At 46.8% G+C, this 21,550-nt stretch overlaps 2 protein-coding genes across 3 annotated transcripts in view; one reads left to right on the top strand and one right to left on the bottom strand.

Annotated features, from left to right (window-relative positions):
• Positions 1 to 21,550, top strand: part of LOC123762344 (uncharacterized) — a 360,436-nt gene that overhangs the window by 255,637 nt on the left and 83,249 nt on the right. For both annotated transcript variants that reach the window (XM_069326012.1, XM_069326022.1), the window contains exon 3: positions 6,932 to 7,011. In XM_069326012.1, the coding sequence (XP_069182113.1) occupies positions 6,932 to 7,011 (80 nt within the window). The remainder of the gene's footprint in view (positions 1 to 6,931; positions 7,012 to 21,550) is intronic.
• LOC138365589 (uncharacterized) overlaps positions 12,647 to 21,550 on the bottom strand; it is a 39,101-nt gene continuing 30,197 nt past the window's right edge. The window contains exons 2-6 of the mRNA XM_069326069.1: positions 17,480 to 18,163; positions 16,366 to 16,562; positions 15,163 to 15,278; positions 14,613 to 14,758; positions 12,647 to 14,233 (exon numbers count right to left, since the gene is read on the bottom strand). Of these exons, the coding sequence (XP_069182170.1) occupies positions 14,105 to 14,233; positions 14,613 to 14,758; positions 15,163 to 15,278; positions 16,366 to 16,562; positions 17,480 to 18,163 (1,272 nt within the window). The 3' untranslated portion in view covers positions 12,647 to 14,104. The remainder of the gene's footprint in view (positions 14,234 to 14,612; positions 14,759 to 15,162; positions 15,279 to 16,365; positions 16,563 to 17,479; positions 18,164 to 21,550) is intronic.

Here is a 21,550-nt window from a genome sequence, read left to right as displayed (position 1 = left end):
TAGCGCCTGAACGGCTTAGCGGATTTGTGGTCAATACATGAGGAGGTTTACAAGGTTAGCCTCAGATCTGGACTCGTTGAAGGATCACTTAAGTGTATCCAAGATTGGAGTACTTAGGATGGAGGCTTGTCGATGAGTAGTAGGAGTTCATGTGGAAATGTTAAGGATGTTTTCGTGGTGGTTGTAAATCTCTATTGGTTCAGCTTTTACGCTTGACGAATGACAAAAAGCCACTTGCGAAACCTCTACATCTTTCCTTGAGCATGGCGGTTTATTATGTCTCATTCTCTCTCTCTCTCTCTCTCTCTCTCTCTCTCTCTCTCTCTCTCTCTCTCTCTCTCTCTCTCTCTCTCTCTCTCTCTCTCTCTCTCTCTCTCTCTCTTCTCTCTCTCTCTCTTCTCTCTCTCTCTCTTCTCTCTCTCTCTCTCGCTCTCTCTCTCTGTCACACACACACACACACACACACACACACACACACACACACACACACACACACACACAAAAACACACACACACAAAACACACACACACACACACACACACACACACACACACACACACACACACACACACACACACACACACACACACACACACACACACACACACACACACACACACACACACACACTCACTCAACTCGCAATTCCCACCCTCCCACCTACCCCTGACAAGATAACCTCCCCCTACCCACCCCCTCCCCCAGAGAGACGGGACCAGGTGATTGGTCAGCGTGTGGGCTGAAAGAAGCACTCGACCAGTAAGCAGCAACTGCTGGAGATGAGACTTGGAGGAGGAAAGTAGTGACCTTGTACTCGACGACACTTGGAGGTACTTGTGGTGGGCCGAGGCTGACGCAGACCAGGAGAGGCAGAGGGGAAAGTGCAGGGAAAGGATTACTAGTGGGAAAAGTGACGAAGGTGAATAAATAAAGGCAAAGAGAGAGAGAGAGAGAGAGAGAGAGAGAGAGAGAGAGAGAGAGAGAGAGAGAGAGAGAGAGAGAGAGAGAGAGAGAGAGAGAGAGGAAGAGGGAGATATTGAGTGATTCTGGCGGTCTGATAAGTGAGTATTGTGAGGAGTGAGTGTGGGGCGAGATAAAGCGTTATCGTGATATAAGATAGCGCTGATAGTGTATGTGTAGGTGATTGTGTGTAGACGGGCGGCCTGCTAGTGGGCTCTCATCATGGCTAAGGCAACAGAACAGCAAGGTCTGTGATGCTGTGGTTTAATAACCTGTGGGGCTTTGAGCACCACAGGTCACGTCCTGTGTGTAATATGCTGTGTTCAGTGCTGTGCACACATCTATGCTTACAGAAAAAAAAGTATTTTAATCAAATAGATTACTTGATATGATCTTAATGGAAAAAAAATCGGGTAATTTTCGAATGCCTTTGCATTTGTGTCGAACGATTCGTGACGAACAAGTGTTCACTGTGGGTCGGTAGTGTAGGTCGCTGGGAGGTGTTTGCTGCCTCACACACCACACGGCTCCACCCTATACCATATACATACTAAAGACCCCACCCTATGCCATATAGGGCGAGGGAGCCGGTCGGCCGAGCGGACAGCACGCTGGACTTGTGATCCTGTGGTCCCGGGTTCGATCCAAGGCGCCGGCGAGAAACAATGGGCAGAGTTTCTTTCACCCTATGCCCCTGTTACCTAGCAGTAAAATAGGTACCTGGGTGTTAGTCAGCTGTCACGGGCTGCTTCCTGTGATTGGAGGCCTGGTCGAGGACCGGGCCGCGGGGACACTAAAAAGCCCCGAAATCATCTCAAGATAACCTCAAGATATACATACTAGAGACCATGCCCTATACCATATACATACTAGAGACCACACCCTATGCCATATACATACTAGAGACCTCACCCTATACCATATACATACTAGAGACCTCACCCTATACCATATACATACTAGAGACCTTACCACAACCTGTCCTCTCACTTTACGCCTCAAACACTTTTTACAGAATCAACAAATCCGTTAAAAATGCGACCTATTTAACGTTAAGCGTCGTAATATGAGCTGTTTGTGTCGGTACGAGCGGGAGGGTGAATGGCCTAGTTGAAGAATCACAGAGACACTGATGGCAGTGTTGTCAAATAATCCCAAGTTGATGCTGGAATGGAATACACAGAATAGAGTGGATTGAACGACGGACTTGAGTTACCACTTGCATTTAGTATGATATCAAATGCGCCATGAGACCTGCGGGACCAAAGAGCTAGAGCTCAACCCCCGAAAGCACAACTAGGAGAGTGCTAATGTAATATAATCAGTAATGCTACACCAAGACATTCTTACAGTGTTACATTCTTACAGTATTACATTCTTACAGTGTTACATTCTTACAGTGTTACATTCTTACAGTGTTACATTCTTACAGTCTCTAGACAGACGAAGCGAAGTGGGTGACTTGAGTGAACTTTGAGAGAAAGGGAATGACACAAGGAATATATATATATATATATATATATATATATATATATATATATATATATATATATATATATATATATATATATATATATATATATATATATATATATAGAACTTTTAAACCAGCACAAAATGAAAGTCGAAATAATGGCCATGAATTACTTAAGTATTGGTTAAGGAATGCCCTGGGTAAATACTGGTTTGGAAATTAGAGTTGGTGATGTATTGAACAAATTATCGGGTAACATAATAGGCATGGAATTGATGGATTGTTTCAAGCGTAGGTTAGACGTATGAATTCTGAGGGAATTATGTAGTTTCGTCAAAGGTTAATGATTATGAAGATCAATTAAATAAGTGATGTATATTAATAAGATTTTCTTTCTAACGGGGGGCGGCCAGCCCCTGGTGTGGGGGGCGGCCAGTCCCTGGTGTGGGGGGCGGCCAGTCCCTAGTGTGGGGGGCGGCCAGCCCCTGGTGTGGGGGGCGGCCAGTCCCTAGTGTGGGGGGCGGCCAGCCCCTGGTGTGGGGGGCGGCCAGCCCCTGGTGTGGGGGGCGGCCAGCCCCTGGTGTGGGGGGCGGCCAGCCCCTGGTGTGGGGGGCGGCCAGCCCCTGGTGTGGGGGGCGGCCAGCCCCTGGTGTGGGGGGCGGCCAGCCCCTGGTGTGGGGGGCGGCCAGCCCCTGGTGTGGGGGGCGGCCAGTCCCTGGTGTGGGGGGCGGCCAGTCCCTAGTGTGGGGGGCGGCCAGCCCCTGGTGTGGGGGGCGGCCAGTCCCTAGTGTGGGGGGCGGCCAGCCCCTGGTGTGGGGGGCGGCCAGCCCCTGGTGTGGGGGGCGGCCAGCCCCTGGTGTGGGGGGCGGCCAGTCCCTGGTGTGGGGGGCGGCCAGCCCCTGGTGTGGGGGGCGGCCAGCCCCTGGTGTGGGGGGCGGCCAGCCCCTGGTGTGGGGGGCGGCCAGCCCCTGGTGTGGGGGGCGGCCAGTCCCTGGTGTGGGGGGCGGCCAGCCCCTGGTGTGGGGGGCGGCCAGTCCCTAGTGTGGGGGGCGGCCAGTCCCTGGTGTGGGGGGCGCCAGCCCCCTGGTGTGGGGGCGGCCAGCCCCCTGGTGTGGGGGCGGCCAGCCCCTGGTGTGGGGGGCGGCCAGCCCCTGGTGTGGGGGGCGGCCAGTCCCTGGTGTGGGGGGCGGCCAGCCCCTGGTGTGGGGGGCGCCAGCCCCCTGGTGTGGTCCTTCGCCGTCTATTGTTTTCTAGCTTCCTCATCTTTGCATTCTTGTTTTTATTTTAATTTTTTTAGCCTCTTCTCAGTTCACTTTTTATTTTTGTAATTTGCGGACATGTTTTGAACGTGATAGTTTGTTTGTTTGCGACTATGTTGAGTTGGTATCCAAGTGTGCTTTGTGATTCTGTATTTGTGTTAGTGTGTTGTTTGGTTCTGTTTGTTTGAACTTAGAGGAACTAACGTGCTAACGGACCTTCCAAGTTGACGGCAGCATTAGCTCTCATTCTCACTCATTAAGTCGGCAATGCTAATTACCTTGGAAATTAATTCACTTTAATACCAGTTAGTCCTCTTATTACCTGGTTAATTGCAACCATTGTACGGGTCCTGTAGAGCTGGTGCATGAAGACCAGAGGGTCCTGGGCATAGTAGCGTGACCTAACATTATCCAGGACCCTGTGTCAAGCCTGGCCTCGAACCGGGCTTGGGGAGTAGAAGAACTCCCAGAACCCCATCAAGTAGGTATGTCATCTTCCACAGTACCTGTAATGGTCTGACACATGCTATCAGTCACAGGACCCGTAGGTTGGGGGGGGGGGTATACTCTTGCACTGGTGAATTGATCAATGAGGTTGTTGGCGTTCGCACAGCCAACATAGCCATCACAGTCAGGCTGATCCGATATTTTTCTTTGGTAGGAGATTGAAGAGTCTTAGACCTCTTAAATGCCTACATTACCACCTGTCAAAGTGTATATGTATATATATATATGGTTAAAATATATATTTATGGCCTTAATATGTAATATATATGTAACTTTATAGTCATTGTATATGTGTGATCTAGATTCGTGTCGAGTTTAAAATAACGAATAATAAGAAATAATAATAAAAATAATAAAAATAAAAATAAAAATAAAAATAAATAAAAAAATATTAAGAAATCTTTAGAGTTTTACGTGTGTTTAAAAAAACACACGTGTGGTATTGTTAAAACATTCAGGTGTTACGGAATATTTTATTTTCGCAGGTGTTTATATAGCCTTTAGTAAGGTGTTTTTATTGTGAGATCTTTACTGAGATTTATTGGCGAAACGTTATGAAAAAGTGAATGTTTTTGGCGAATAATATTTTTTTTGGTGAGTTGATAGTGATGATGGTGGACGAGGATGGTGAAGTGAGGGTGTAAGTGACACTGTAACTACACTCTGTGCATAGTGAAGCGGTACGGTACCAGTAAGACAGGGTGCGTAGTGATGGTGTGGTGATAGTGAGGGGTGCTCTCTTTAAGTTATAGTGATGGTACTGTGAAAGGTTATAGTGACACCCGTACTCACCTAGTTGTGTTTGCGGGGGTTGAGCTCTGGCTCTTTGGTCCCGCCTCTCAACCGTCAAACCCGTGAGGGACACTTGATGGTGACAAGTGTGTGTGGTGAGATTTAGTGATGGTGTGGTGATGAAGGTGCAGTGATGGTGAGTTAGTGATGAACGGAGGCTTAGTTCAGCGTCTGGCAGAGCTCAACCTCATCCGAGACCCGGCCACCGTAGGCACCAAGACCTTAGTCATCACCAGGCCTCGCCAGCACCCCGTGCACCAAGGTGAGTCACCGTCGTGCACCGTGCACCGTCGCCTCTCACGTGTTATGTGGAGTGGTGGTGTTGGGGTGTGTGTGGGGCGGCCACGCCCTCATCTCACTGATGGTGGTGCTGTTACTGCCCTCATTAACTAACCACCTCCCCCCCCCACCCCTCCCCCCTATCCCTCCCCCCTCCCCCCTGACCTCCCCCATCCCCCCTCCCCCCCTTGTCGTTACTCCCACAAACGCATATTCACCGTTCACTGTGGACTGGGCTTCCCGCTCCAGGGTGAAGCTAGCAGATAGTACACACAACTAGGTAAGTGCCTGAGGCGAGGGTGGGGGGGGGGGCGGGTAAATGTAAACACAATTATTTATTATTGATTCCTGAGATGGTAAGGGGGTGTTCGCCCCCCTAACCTTGTGGGCAGGTGTAGGGGTAAAGGTAGCACTGGGGAGGAAGGGCCAGAGAGAGAACCAGTTCACTCAGGTGAGTAAGGTAAGGTAATAAGTGCTAGGGTAAAGTATAGGGTTATATTTATAATAGTATATGATATAGGGTTAAGAAAACGCTTCATATAAGCTTTGTTTACAAACACCGCGGTGCCGGGAGTCTTGTGTGTGCGTGCAGTTATCGTACTGCACCTGCCAAGCGCGCGCGTTTAACCGGTTCAGCTCTTTCCTCGTCTATTTAATACACGTAAACAATGTATAAATCGTAAACAATGTATAAATCTCAGTGCTGTGTGTGTTGATGAAGGGCATAGAGCAAGCAGGCAAAATAATCAACCGTGTTAAAATCTAATATTATTAATTTTCCGCGCCGTCGAAGCTAAATGTAATTACTTTCCCGCCTGTTAAACACAGGCGGGACACAGGGAGTCGGTGTGTAAAGTTCTGAGGCCCAGTTGTTGGCGTTAATGTATTTGTGAAAATAATTTTTAACTCTTTGATAATTATGAATTATTAGCTGTAGGATAGTTATGTTTCCAACTCATCCTTTTTATTTTTAATAAATGCTGAGAGGTGCTAAATATAGGACACTCCAAATATGCCATCGGCCACACTGAGCGATATATATATATATATATATATATATATATATATATATATATATATATATATATATATATATATATGACAGTGTCAGACCACGGAGGAAGAATTGAAACAGGAATTTCCTTTAAGTACTTTCGTATATTAATACATCTTCAGAAGGAGTCTGAAGTATTAATATACGAAAGTACTTAAGGAAATTCCTGTTTCAATTCTTCCTCCGTGGTCTGACACTCTCACATTTTTAATCACGTGTTTATTTGTCGTGATTTACACACACACACACACACACATATATATATATATATATATATATACTCTGGCTGCCTGCCCCCGACACAATGAATTATTACGAGTTATTTATCGTCTTTAGGTAGGAAATGATTAATTTCTTTACGAATGGTCGGTGTATGTGTGTGTATAATCTAAATATTTACAGTGTTGTATGTGTGTGTATAATGTAAATATTTACAGCCTTGTATGTGTGTGTATAATCTAAATATTTACAGTGTTGTATGTGTGTGTATAATGTAAATATTTACAGCCTTGTATGTGTGTGTATAATCTAAATATTTACAGTGTTGTATGTGTATAATGTAAATATTTATTTTTGTGTATTACAACATTAACATTTGTTTTCAGATGACGGCGACACGGACCAGGAGACGGACAGGTTGTTGGGACAACAGAGATCCGATGACCCAGGCTTCTACGACGAGAAGGTGACGTACCCGCACTCTCTTTTTGTTTACCTGCGTGACGTCACCAGGTGGACTCTCTTTGTTTACCTGCGCGACGTCACCAGGCGCTCTGTTTACCTGCGTGACGTCACCAGGCGCTTTGTTTACCTGCGTGACGTCACCAGGTGGACTCTCTATGTTTACCTGCGTGACGTCACCAGGCGCTCTGTTTACCTGCGTGACGTCACCAGGCGCTCTGTTTACCTGCGTGACGTCACCAGGCGCTCTGTTTACCTGCGTGACGTCACCTGGCGCTCTGTTTACCTGCGTGACGTCACCTGGCGCTCTGTTTACCTGCGTGACGTCACCAGGCGCTCTGTTTACCTGCGTGACGTCACCAGGCGCTCTGTTTACCTGCGTGACGTCACCAGGTGCTCTGTTTACCTGCGTGACGTCACCAGGCGCTCTGTTTACCTGCGTGACGTCACCAGGCGCTCTGTTTACCTGCGTGACGTCACCTGGCGCTCTGTTTACCTGCGTGACGTCACCAGGCGCTCTGTTTACCTGCGTGACGTCACCAGGCGCTCTGTTTACCTGCGTGACGTCACCAGGCGCTCTGTTTACCTGCGTGACGTCACCAGGCGCTCTGTTTACCTGTGTGACGTCACCAGGTGCTCTATGTTTACCTGCGTGACGTCACCAGGCGCTCTGTTTACCTGTGTGACGTCACCAGGTGCTCTATGTTTACCTGCGTGACGTCACCAGGCGCTCTGTTTACCTGCGTGACGTCACCAGGCACTCTGGCGGCACTCACACCAACTCACGTCCTCCTGACGTCACCAAGACGTCCGCTCCACCGAGAGTCTAAACTCTACGGAAAATAGGTTAAGGCGTCCCCTCAGATACCTCGGGTTGGCTAGGTTCGGGCACGTTAGTACAGCGCTTAGTGACGTTAGGGAGCGCTCAGGAGGATTGACTGGGCTCTCTCCCCCACAGTCACAGTTTCTTACTTTACCATACACATTCCTGGACCCCTTGAACCATAGATTTGACCTCGCGATAGCAAGGATTGAATTCCAGTTAATTAGGATTAGAAACTTTATCCGAACAGCGGTGTGTATAGACTTACATTTGTATATATATATATATATATATATATATATATATATATATATATATATATATATATATATATATATATATATATATATATGCGAACAAGCCTGAATGGTCCCCAGGACTATATGCAACTGAAAACTCACACCCCAGAAGTGACTCGAACCCACACTGCCAGGAGCAACGCAACTGGTATGTACAGGACGTCTTAATCCTTAATCGATGGATTAAGGCGTCCTGTACATACCAGTTGCGTTGCTCCTGGCAGTATGGGTTCGAGTCACTTCTGGGATGTGAGTTTTGAGTTATATATATATATATATATATATATATATATATATATATATATATATATATATATATATATATATATATATATATATATATATATATATATATATTACAGTTGTGGGTTCATTCGTAATGTTTCATAATAGTTGTGTTGTTAACAAGTGACAAATGCTCGAGAATGAAGAAATCGCAGTAATTTGGTCGTTGTTAAAACTGTTTGGGAGTGTTGGGTCTAGCTCCTGGGCTGGCACAGACAGGTGATGTTGTGTTGTGATGTCTAAGTGCCTCTCTCTCTTACACACACTTGGCTACATCTACATCACACTGAGGCTGCTCATACGTTCATCATTGTGCTTCTCACACACTCACATTGGTGCTATGCACGCACACACACACACACACACACACACACACACGCACACACACACACACACACACACACACACACACACACACACACACACGCACACGCACACACACACACACACACACACACACACGCACACGCACACGCACACACACACACACACAAAAACACACACACACGCACACGAGAGAGAGAGACATAATCTAAGGGGGAAATTATACTTAACGACCCTCCTGGCATTCTAAGAAAAACTCAGGAAATTAAGGCAGAAGAATAAGGAGACGACATATTTCTACACTTTCAAAAGCTTTTGTCCAAGTTACGCCTAAATATTACTATACAAAGTGGAGAAGCAAACAGAAGTGTCCGGTCAGCCACGGGAATAGCCAGAGAGAGTCCCTAACAGACAGGAGCCAGAGTGTGAGTCGACATGAAGCGAGCGGGAAAAGGGGACAGGGGTAACAAGCGGAGTCCCGCAAGGATCACTCCAAGAACCCACACAGAACCAATTTGCAGATGATGGCGAGAAATGGACGAGAAACATCTGGCAAATAAAGTGTTACAAAAGTGTACAAGTAGACACAGATAAGCTGTCGGTTGACCTAAAGTGTATAACTATCCGGTGCTGGGCATAATGTAAACATTAACCCAAGTGGGGGGGAAAGGGAATTGGAGCTATGAGGCGGATTCGAACCCGCGAACTGATTCATTGTGGAAGTGGAGAGACGCCCCCCCAGATAGTTCAAGGAGTACCTCAGAGTAGCAGTGTGAAGGCTGCACTCTCCGGGGGTGACACTTGCACTCTAAACTATGCCTTAATGACTAGTTTAGAGGCATTTGCATTAGGGTGTATTTAGGTTATTGGATTATTTATACTTTGCCAGTTTTAATAAGAATTAGGTTTTTTTTCAAATTCGAACTTCGATTTTTTGGAGTGGTAAGTTTTGGTGAGTGTGCGTGGGGGGGGGGGAGGAGGGGGTGGTAGTTGTGGTGGTTGTTTTGGTCGTGGTTAACTGTGGTGGTGATGGGAGTACTTGTGGATAGTGGTGGGGAGGTGGTTTGTGTTGGGTGGTCGATGGTGGTGGTTTTGGTGGATGGAGGGATTGTGGTGGTGGTTGATGGAGGGGTGGTGGATGGGGAGGATGGTGGTGGTAGTGGTGGTGGTGGTGGTAGTGATGGTGGTGGTGGTGGTAGTGATGGTGGTAGTGGTGGTGCGGCAGGAAAGGAGGGAGGAGATACCTCATCTGGCTTACTCTCGGCCCAGTGAACGCTTTGTCCGGTTGTTAGTCTGGTTTAAGCAACCCGAACATTAGCCGGACGCTGCCTGAAGGTACTGACGTCTCTACCCTCACTCACTGGAGGTGTAGCCGGCTCCCTCTGGCTCTTGCTGGCTCGGTCCACCTCTCCCCAGGGCTAATCATATCTCTCTCTCTCTCTCTCTCTCTCTCTCTCTCTCTCTCTCTCTCTCTCTCTCTCTCTCTCTCTCTCTCTCTCTCTCTCTCTCTCTCTCTCTCTCTCTCTCTCTCAGACAGCCTCCTGGGTCTGCAAATTGTCACCTCTGGTGTTGTTTGAGATATTAGTTTCTAGCTCGTTAACTTCGACCTTACGCCCAGTGACCATGGCTGGCACGCTGTCCCCTCACTCCGTTCTCTCAGTCTCTCACCCCGTTCTCTCAGTCTCTCACTCCGTTCTCTCTCTTACCCATTTTCCAGATATGTTTTTCAATTTATTAATTTATTGTTTCGTCCCCAAAAATTGGACTGGACGGTAGAGCGACGGTCTCGCTTCATGCAGGTCGGCGTTCAATCCCCGACCGTCCACAAGTGGTTGGGGCACCATTCCTTTCCCTCCGTCCCATCCCAAATCCTTATCCTGACCCCTTTCCCAGTGCTATATAGTCGTAATGGCTTGGCGCTTTCCCTGAAAATTCCCTACCCCGCAAAAAATATAAAGATATATATTACACACACACACACACACACACACACACACACACACACACACACACACACACACACACACACACACACACACACACACACACAGGCTTGTGTGCGACGAGGCTTGTCCCAGAGTTACGAGGGATGGGATATGAAGAGCGTCTGAAGGAACTGAACCTTACGACACTAGAGAAAAGAAGGGAGAGAGGAGATATGATAGGGCTGGAAAGGCGGGATCCAAGAGTCAATGCTCGATCCTGCAAGCACAAATAGGTGAGTAGGTGAGTACACACACGAAGGGTATGTATGTGATTTAAATAATTGGAAACCAGGGACTACGCACGATAACTGTATAAAAATATCAGTTACAGTATGAATAACACAGAGAAGAGATACCCGGACAAATCTTGTTTTGGGAGAGCCGTGTTTGTCACCAGTGTTTGCCTTGGTGAAAGCCCCAGCGAGTCGTGACTGTTGGCGGCCTCCGTAATGTAGGCTGGGATCACTCACGCCTCTCCTCTGATCCCACCATCCCTGCCCCCTAGCCCCAGACACACCCCTCTATCCTCTCCACCGCTCCAGACCCTCTCAATCCTCCCCACCGCTCCAGACCCTCTCAATCCTCCCCACCGCTCCAGACCCTGTCAATCCTCCCCACTGCTCCAGACCCTCTCAATCCTCCACACCGCTCCAGACCCTCTCAATCCTCCCCACTGCTCCAGACCCTCTCAATCCTCCCCACCGCTCCAGACCCTCTCAATCCTCCACACCGCTCCAGACTCCCTCTCAATCCTCCCCACCGCTCCAGACCCTGTTTTAAAGACTGATTAGCATACCCGCTCATTGTGTTAACAAGTCGTAAAATAATCCCACATTAAAAATTTCAGTAAAATTAAATCACATTTAGTGCTGTCGCCACACGATTTAAATTTCAACAAAAAATAAAAAAAAAATATTTTTACGGGAAGTGGCCTATCATTCACCTATTTGTACTCACCTATTTGTGCTTGCGGGGGTTGAGCTTTGGCTCTTTGGTCCCGCCTCATTGTGTTACAAGTTGTCAAATTATCCCACTCACAAAATTTAAGTAAAATTAAATCATATATAAGTGCTGTCGCCAGATGATTGAAATGTCTATAAAGAAAAGCTAATATTTTAACTTATTAAATAATATAACATCAAGTATTGAGATGTTTATCAAGTGTTAAGTTATCACGTTTATCGAATTGTTAACAACTTGAATGTTGTGGAAATACTGCATGTTATAACATATTGATCTGACAGACTTGACAGGTAGACAATCATTATTATTTTATATATCTATATGATATTTTCAATCACGTATCTCTCTCTCTCTCTCTCTCTCTCTCTCTCTCTCTCTCTCTCTCTCTCTCCCTCCCTCCCTCCCTCCCTCCCTCCCTCCCTCCCTTTCCTCTCTCTCAGCGTCAGGTCTGATAAAGAGCATTGTTGCTCTTTAGAACTCCCAGTAAGTAAAAGTAAGTAACTCCCAGTTACTTACTTTTGCTTCGTAAGTATTAAGTACAAGGGCATGTGTGAGGGCCTCACCAAGCTCACCAGGACAAACACTTACACATCTCTCAGTGGAGGGTGACATCTTAGAGGAGGGTGACATCTTAGTGGAGGGTGACATCTTAGTGGAGGGTGACATCTTAGAGGAGGGTGACATCTTAGTGGAGGGTGACATCCCATGTTTAACGTGGACTGGTTTTTTTGTCTGGCTATCTCATTTTTTTCTCTTCCTTTTTAAGCAGAACTAAATGTTGATAAACATTTGTTTAAGTTCACTAGAAAATAGATTAAGTTGTAGGAAGGTCATTTTTGGATACCCACAAGTGCGAGACTTTTGTAGGCACTGTTGTAGGCACTTTTGTAGGCTCTGTTGTATATGAGAAGTGTTCTGTCAGTAGAAGGTTTAAGGGGCGGTAATGAAGGACTTAGAATATACATTACACCAATAGCTTTATTCGTAAATGCTTCTTCCATTTATAATTGCATAAGTTTACATAAAAAAATACAGCACATTGATTCTATAAGAGAAAGCCTTAATAAGAGCACAGTGTGTATTTATTATTGTATATATACTGTATAATTTGGATTTATAAATTATATAAATCTGCACACACACACACACACACACACACACACATACACACACACACACACACACACACACACACACACACACACACACACACACTCAGCATTTTACATCAACAGAATTTGAGAGCCAGGCCGGCTCGCAGACACCAACACAGCTCAAGCAACACATCTGATTTCAATAGGATTTAAAATGCTTGTCAATGCGCATCTCTGTGACAGTAATTCCTTCACAATATAAAATATCTAGTTAGAGTCTTTCTGCTAAATATTTGGAATGTCTCGAGTCATAAATGAATGCCGGAAGAGCTTATTGTGTCTGCTGGTGGAGTAATTGCCTTCAGACAAAAGGATATTTTCTGTGAATTATTTCTTGAAGTCTGGATGTGGATATCAGGCCAGGTAGGAGAGAGTAGTGAGTTCCAGAATGGACTTCCAGGATGGAGTGCCAGGATAGACTTCCAGGATGGGTCTAGATCATTTCCTCCATTCACAATTAAGCTTGCCAAGATCACCATTTCGAACGTAATATAGATGATGTTCGAATTGAGACATTGAATGTCAAATAACTTTAAATTAGGTATCAAGATGACCATATTCACTCATGATAACATTTGTTCTGACCTTTAGATTTCTAATTTGCATCAGCAGGTGGACCCCTTTGAGGATATAAGATAACCCAAGTGTTCTTAATACTTTTCTAGGAATATCTCTACCTAGTAATTGTAATTTAAGATCTAGATAAAACGAGCCCTGTGAGTTAAAAGCAACTGGAGCATATTTGACAGGATTGTTAATTGACCAGACCACACACTAGAAGGTGAAGGGACGACGACGTTTCGGTCCGTCCTGGACCATTCTCTCAAGTCGATTGTGAGAAATGGTCCAGGACGGACCGAAACGTCGTCGTTCCTTCACTTTCTAGTGTGTGGTTTAGTCAACATATTTCAGCCACGTTATTGTGACTCCTCGCTTACATTGAGTGTTAGATTGTATTCTACACAATATCTTCCAGGGCACGATTAACACAAGATCTTCAACACAAGACGATAACATTGGTCTTAGAACAATATCATGTAAGCTCAGCTCTACTGGCTCTTAACTCTGTTAAACAAGGGATCGAGAGAGAGTATAAATAATGAGAGCTAAAAAACAGCACTTTATTTGATCCCATTTTTTGTCGAGCTGTTTACCCAGCTGTCACGACCTCTTATGTTTGGTCTCGCGTGGGGTCAAGAGTCAACGCAGGTGTGGAGGTCAACGCAGGTGTGGAGGTCATCACAGGTGTGTGTGGGGGAGGGGGTCAGGCATCAACACAAGTGTGCTCAACAGTAACGTCCCACTCTGAGAGGAAGTAGTTGGCAGCGATTGGGCCCTTGAGGTCAAGGTCACGGGTCAACTGGGTCAGGTCAATGCCCTCACGACCTGCTCTCTGTTGAAAGACACGACATTCAGTGAGCCCAAAATATAAGCATGAAACCAAGTTGTCTTAAAGATGACCAACAGACTAACCTTTGTTACTGTGAAGTCTTGAATATTTTCAGAGAAAGTAACACTTTTGGCTCATTTCATTAATGCATTAGAAATAAGCAATAATGAATAGTCTTGCAAGGAAATGCATTGTAGAAAGTGATAGCCATTAGTGACTGTAGCAGAGGCAACGATGTAGGAAGCAGTTGTTAATCAACCAGTCAGTCACCCAGTTGACTGGGTGACTGACTGGTTGACTGACTGACGTCAGTCAAATTGAGAAGTATGAATGTCTACAACTTCCTAGGTAGTTGCTGGTCGCAGATGAGGTATTTACTGACCTGACATGCCCTGGCAGAGGGCATTCCGGGGGCGCTAGTGGGCAGGGTAGAGTGCTGCTGCTGCTGCAGGTAGACGAGGAACACCAGGCGATGGAGACCTGTATCTTGTCCAGGTCGTGGTCCCTCGTACTCCACCACCTCCACACCTGCCGCCATCACCACCAAGAGTAAGCCAGCGTGGCTATACAGCACTGGGACGGGACACGAGGACAAGGAGCTGGAACAGGACGGGTGGGAAGGAACCTCCGTCCCCTCGCTGATCCTTGTCCTCGTGTCCCTTAGCCACAGCCTGAGACACTCAATAACAAATTCAAATACAGAATTTCGCATTCAGTCGCCTTGAAGTTCACGAGAACCTTTGGCCAAGTTGGAATTAAAGTCTGAAGGTTGTCTTTGGCAAAGTTACTTGTGGAGTGGATGTTCTATTGAGTAGGGGCAGTATACCCTTTAGTGTGACGTCTTGGTGAGGGTGACGTCTGAGTGGAGGGTGACGTTCTAGTGGAGGGTGACGTCTTAGTGGAGGATGATATAGTAGTGGAGGGTGACTTACCTTTATGAAAGTGATCACTGGGAACGTCGAGGAGGAGCCAGTGGAGGTAGGGCGGGGCAGGGGCGTCGAGGTCGAGCAGGAGGATGGTGTAGTGACGACCCGTCTGGCCTGGGAACCTGGAAGAGGAGGAGGAGGAGGAGGTCATCCTCACCATCATCATCCTAATAGAATGAACTTAATACGGTGCACAAAATAAAAGGAAACAGTCAGAACTTAATACGGTACTGAGATTATATTACTCCATTACTCTGAGTGATTGTATTACTCCATACAATCACTCTAAGTGATTGTATCACCCCGTGCACGCCTGGTGCTCAGCCAATGGGTAAGTCTCCCCCAGCACATAAAAGTCCTATGAATGTCCCTCACATTCCCAGGGGCATAAAAAGGTCTTGCAGTATGAACAGCAAAGCTTTGATAAATTATGGTTTAAATTGGACTTCGAAATCGGTTTGATGGCAGACTTTGTGCCGGGGCTTATAACTTGTTTACATTCAAAGGTAAGATTCAAAGCCTTCAATAATATCAATGTTTAAAAAGAGCATAAATTTGATATGTGTGTGTGTGTGTGTGTGTGTGTGTGTGTGTGTGTGTGTGTGTGTGTGTGTGTGTGTGTGTGTGTGTGTGTGTATAGATATATTATACAAAATGTGTTTATGGCATCAGTATTGAGAAAGTAAGGCTCCTGTACGCTTTAAATAGCCTCGGACAGCTACCAAAAGTTGAAATATGCAATGTAAGCAAAAAAACCTAATATATGAATAACAGCATTGACGTGGAGAGCTTTGGCGCTTTGACCCAGGACGCGAATTTGATTCCACACACACACACACACACACACACACACACACACACACACACACACACACACACACACACACACACACACACACACACACACACACACACAGTGATGTGGTGGAGGCTGACTCCATACACAGTTTCAAATGTAGATATGACAGAGCCCAGTAGGCTCAGGAACCTGTACACCAGTTGATTGACAGTTGAGAGGCGGGACCAAAGAGCCAGAGCTCAACCCCCCGCAAGCACAACTAGGTGAGTACTAGGTGAGTACACACACACACACACACACACACACACACACACACACACACACACACACACACACACACACACACACACACACACACACACACACACATGTTCTCCCAGATAACGTAACTGTGACATCCCAGAACTTACTCGAGAAACTTGGGGCGATGTCTAGCGTGAGCCGGAGTGATGGTGTTGCCGAGGTGGACACACTGATGGCTGCCGAAGTTAACGTTGGCCACGAAGGGCGGCGGGGCCGGCAGGAGCCCCGGCACCACCTGGTCACTCCCCCACTCACTCTCCAGGTAGTTACTCCACTCCTCGTCACTCAGCTCCTCCGCCTCCACCTGTGGCAGGAGTGACAGCGTCACGCACACTCCACCAGGGACGAAAGCTGAGAGAGAGAGAGAGAGAGAGAGAGAGAGAGAGAGAGAGAGAGAGAGAGAGAGAGAGAGAGAGAGAGAGAGAGAGAGAGAGACGGGGACACAGAAGTGGGACATATTGAGACGAGAAGCAGGAGAATAACAGGGCAAAAATAAGAGAGAATATCAAAAGATGGGAGGAAAGTATTGTGATAAGGGAAATTTGGACAGAATAATCACAATAGCAAATAAACAAGGGGGGATAGAGAGGTATTTAAGAAGCACTATAGTTAAATACCATTGTTAACAAGGAACTGAAACGAGGCATAAGATGGGGGGGAAGAAGAGAGACGTGATAAACACGAAACAAAAGAACTCTTAATGTAATCTCATTAAAAATGTTTCAAACGCTCCAACGTGTTTAATCCCCTAATACAAATATTATGCATTTTCTGACAAGAGGACACGCAAGGCGCCAGTCTTATCATCTCACGTCAAAGGAAACTTAATGTTTCGAGAACCTGACGCCAGAGATCTCTCCAGCAGTGTCTTGAGGTGATTAACAATTCTTCAGTGAGGTGTTGACGGTCCATAAGTAGAAAGATTTGTGAGTTATGGAGCAGACTTAATCTCCTGTTTAATCCACAACATCTGTGACCTGAACTATGGATCTAGATCACGGAGGAATATAGCTTTTTGTGCAATGGTATATTTCAGTGCTCAGGGCGGTGGGTTCAGACCACTTATTATGAAATGGTCACCTTTTTTTCCCCTCAAAACATATAATATAGGAATTCACAGTACTGGCAATTATAGCATGACTTACAATCGTGTTAAGTGAATTATAGTAAATGGATAAATAGTGAATAAATTTGAAGGGTGTTTAAAGGTTCTTGTCTTACCTGTATTGAGGGCTCGAAGAAGGAGTGCATGGAGGCGGACTCTGGTCCATCATGAAGGGACTCGGCCAGGCTGGGGAACTCGTGCAGGCGATTAGTCAAGCCCAATGGCAGGTGGTTGGGCACTTCGGGAACTCTTGGAGCATCGGGGATTCTCAAGTTTTCTGGGCGTCTGGGAATTTGAGAAGTTGTTTGGCCTCCGTGGGCTTTTGGAATCTCCGAACCATTTAGGTTATCGGGCTTTTCTGGAGGTTTTAGGAATAATGGAGCTCTTAGAGCCCCTGGAGTTCTTGTGGCTACTGGAGCTCTTAGAGCCCCTGGAGTTCTTGTGGCTACTGGAACTCTTAGTCCTCCTGGAGTTCGTTGGGCTTCAGGAACTCTTTGTACTCCATTAGCTCCTGATGGCTTTGGGGCTCTCGCGGTATGGAACTCTTCTTGGATTCCGGAGAGCTGTGTATCGCCTCGGGTTCCTCCTTCCTGCTGATGCTGAATGACCTGTGGAAGTCTCTGGCGATTGTCCTGAATTCTGAGAACTTGTCGAAATCTTTGGACGCCTCCGAGGACCTGTGTGGTGGGAATGCCTCGGCTCTCCTGTGCTCCAGCAGACTGCTGACATTCTGCTGCGTGTTGGGTCATCAGCAGCGCCAGGAGCAGGCCAGCAGCACTTCGGGTGAGGGTCGGCGCCATCTGCTGAAGTCAACTAAGTGTGAGAGGGAGTTATATTCCAGCAGTGTTTATGTGTCACTCATTACTTTATGCTCAGTGATCTTACGAAGTGAAAGAGAATAAATTCTCTCTAATTATCTTTTTCTCTCCCGCTTTCTCTCTTTATAGAAACAAAGAACACAGAGGAACTTTAAATTGGGGTAAATTAGTTAATTCACCAGAGAAGGTAGTTGGCATGGAGGTGAATATTGCAATGAGATTTGCTGACAGGCTGGAGGTCAGAGGTCACTCGTTCCAGGTGTTAAGTGGGGGGAGGAGGGGGGGGTGGATAAGACAAGCACTTGCATCGAGGTCAGAGGTCACAAGTGTGAAGGGCATGTGATAATGGTCAGGCCCTTGCAATAATACTATATTCAGTTATCTCCTCTATAGCAGTGACGTTTCAACAGACAACAAGTATAAGTATATATCAAATATATGTTGCATTGTTTTGTTCGTAATATCAACTGTGCAATAAGGCGATACGTGATACTGCAAGTTTCACAACAACAAAAAGGAGGCCTGGTCGAGGACCGGGCCGCGGGGACACTAAAGCCCCGAAATCATCTCAAGATAACCTCAAGATAACACTGCTCAACCAGCCACAGCGGTGTGATCATGCCAGCACCTGATCCCAGTGTTGTATGTGGTGTTAGAATGGCCAGACTCGGTCTCTCAGGACGACACCGTGAGAGAGAAAGGGGGTTTAAGTGCTTCAGAGATGGACTCAACGCATTTGACTTAGGATGAATGCAGTTCTGTATTCTGAATAACTTTCCCCGAAGTTATGTTGAGAGCGTAATGCTCTAATTGATGCGTTGGTGGTCTGCGGGGGTCGGGTGCTGTCTGTAGGGGGTGTGTGTGCTGTGTGTGGGGGGGTGTGCTGTCTGTGGGGGTGTGTGCTGTCTGTGGGGGTGTGTGTGCTGTCTGTGGGGGTGTGCGTGCTGTCTGTGGGGGTGCGTGCTGTCTGTGGGGGGGTGCGTGCTGTCTGTAGGGGTGTGTGTGCTGTCTGTAGGGGGGTGCGTGCTGTCTGTAGGGATGCGTGCAGTCTGTGGGGGTGTGTGTGCTGTCTGTAGGGGGGTGCGTGCTGTCTGTAGGGATGCGTGCAGTCTGTGGGGTGCGTGCGAATCTTACGAGTGAAATATGGGGTGTTTGCTCGGACGCGTCAAAGGGACAAATGGAACACTTCGGGGTGTTGAGCGCTCTGTAAGCATTTGGAGCGGAACTTGCCGGTGGGTAACGGGTGACTGTGGGGGTCGAGCAGGGGGTCAGAAAGGGGTCGAGTAGGGGTCAGAAGGCACAACTGTAATGAAACGTCGATGAAAGGGGGGCCCTCGAGCCCCCTGACCTTCCACGCTTCCAAAAGGAAAGTGATGGAATGACAGAGAAAAAAGGAGAAATGGAAAGTCAGACATAGCAGACATAGATGAAAGGGTACAGTGGATGGTGGGATGGAGGGGGGGAGAGGGGAAGAGTGGGGGGGGGGAGTAAGGGAAATAGAGCAAAAAGAGAGGCGCTGTGACAGGAAAGAGGGGAGGTAAATGATGTCAGATGGAAGAAAGAGATAAAGTTGTGTGAGCGAGAGGGGAGAATGATGGATGATAAGAGATAGGGGCGATAGGAGGGAATAAAAGAGGAAAATGGAGAGGGGGGGGGGATTGGAAGCTAAGGATTGGAGTGAATGCAAGAGGTCGATAAGGCACATTGGTCAGGAGAGAGAGAGAGAGAGAGAGAGAGAGAGAGAGAGAGAGAGAGAGAGAGAGAGAGAGAGAGAGAGAGAGAGAGAGAGAGAGAGAGAGAGAGAGAGAGACAGAGAGAGACAGACAGACAGACAGAGACACGTATCACAGGAGAAAACATCGTATAAACTGAGGAAAACATCCTCAGTAGGATAGCTAACATCCTCAGTAAGATAGCAAACATCCTCAATAGGATATCACACGTGATAGCAGTCCGAGATAGCGTCCCCAGTAATTATTCTCGTCTTCAGAGGTCTTTAAGGTCGGAAATGTTTGACTAAAAAGTGTTTACAGACAGAAAAAAGACTTTGTGGTACGTTTGACATTATAATGTTGGTGATCAGGGGGGGGGGGTGAGACTGTATCTAGAGTGCCAGCAAAGTGGCACTCTAGATGGTTGTGAAGCCAGAGCCATTAGTGGTGACTGAAGACGGTCTCAAGGACAAGCTGTTACGTTAATATGTGGGTTCCTAAAGTCACGCTTTTCGCAAAGTGTTTTGTTATGAGGTATGCTGAAGCTCGGTCACGCGCGCGTGCACACACGCAGACACACACACAGACACACAGACACACACACAACACACACACACACACACACACACACACACACACACACACACACACACACACACACACACACACACACACACACACACACACACACAGGGGCAATAACAACACACGGAAAAAACGAACAAAACACAGTGTGTTGGCGAGGCACGAGGCGGTGTTTGTCATACGAGTTTTACTGACAAACTTTCCATTGGTGTGTAATGCTGGGAGCTTTCACCGCTTGGTGAGGAGTCTGTAGTGAAGTGGGCTTCTTTTTGTGGTGGTGGTCTCTCTCTCTCTCTCTCTCTCTCTCTCTCTCTCTCTCTCTCTCTCTCTCTCTCTCTCTCTCTCTCTCTCTCTCTCTCTCTCTCTCTCTCTCTCTCTCTCTCTCTCTCCCTCTCTCCCTCCCTCTCTCTCTCTCTCTCTCTCTCTCTCTCTCTCTCTCTCTCTCTCTCTCTCTCTCTCTCTCTCTCTCTCTCTCTCTCTCTCTCTCTCTCTCCTTTAGTCTCCCCTCGACTGAGAGAAAAAAGAGAAACAGCCAATTTTTATCCAGCGACTATAAGAGGTCAAACTTTACCAGTAGTTTTGACAGAGTTGTCTGGAAAATTCCCTGACCTTCACTTCTTGATCCGTTCATGTTGCTCGCGTGTGTGTGTGTGTGTGTGTGTGTGTGTGTGTGTGTGTGTGTGTGTGTGTGTGTGTGTGTGTGTGTGTGTGTGTGTGTGTGTGTGTGTGTGTCTGCGTGTGTGCGTCTGCGTGTGTGTGTGTGTCTGCGTGTGTGTGTTTTCTCTCTTTCACCCTTTTGTACTCGCCTATTTGTGCCTGCAGGACCAAGCTCTAGATCTTGTACCCCGCCTTTCTATCCGTTGCTTCTCTAACACACAGACTCCTGACTTATTTTCCTATCTTACCAAATTTTAAAGTTGTGAGTCGACTTACTACACGTTCATTGGTCGCTTTAATAACCCTCCCGAGGGTTGGTAGGCCTAAAAGTCAACACTAAAACAATTTGGAAGAGATATAGATACCAGGAGTGGGGGTTTGGCCTAGTGGACCAAACTCTCACAAGTCAAGCCTG

This window comes from Procambarus clarkii, chromosome 2 (assembly GCF_040958095.1).
Source record: "Procambarus clarkii isolate CNS0578487 chromosome 2, FALCON_Pclarkii_2.0, whole genome shotgun sequence".
NCBI classification, from domain to species: Eukaryota; Metazoa; Arthropoda; class Malacostraca; order Decapoda; family Cambaridae; genus Procambarus; species Procambarus clarkii.
The sequence above is the reverse complement of the archived record's forward strand: the minus strand, read 5'-3'. Positions and strand labels throughout refer to the sequence as shown.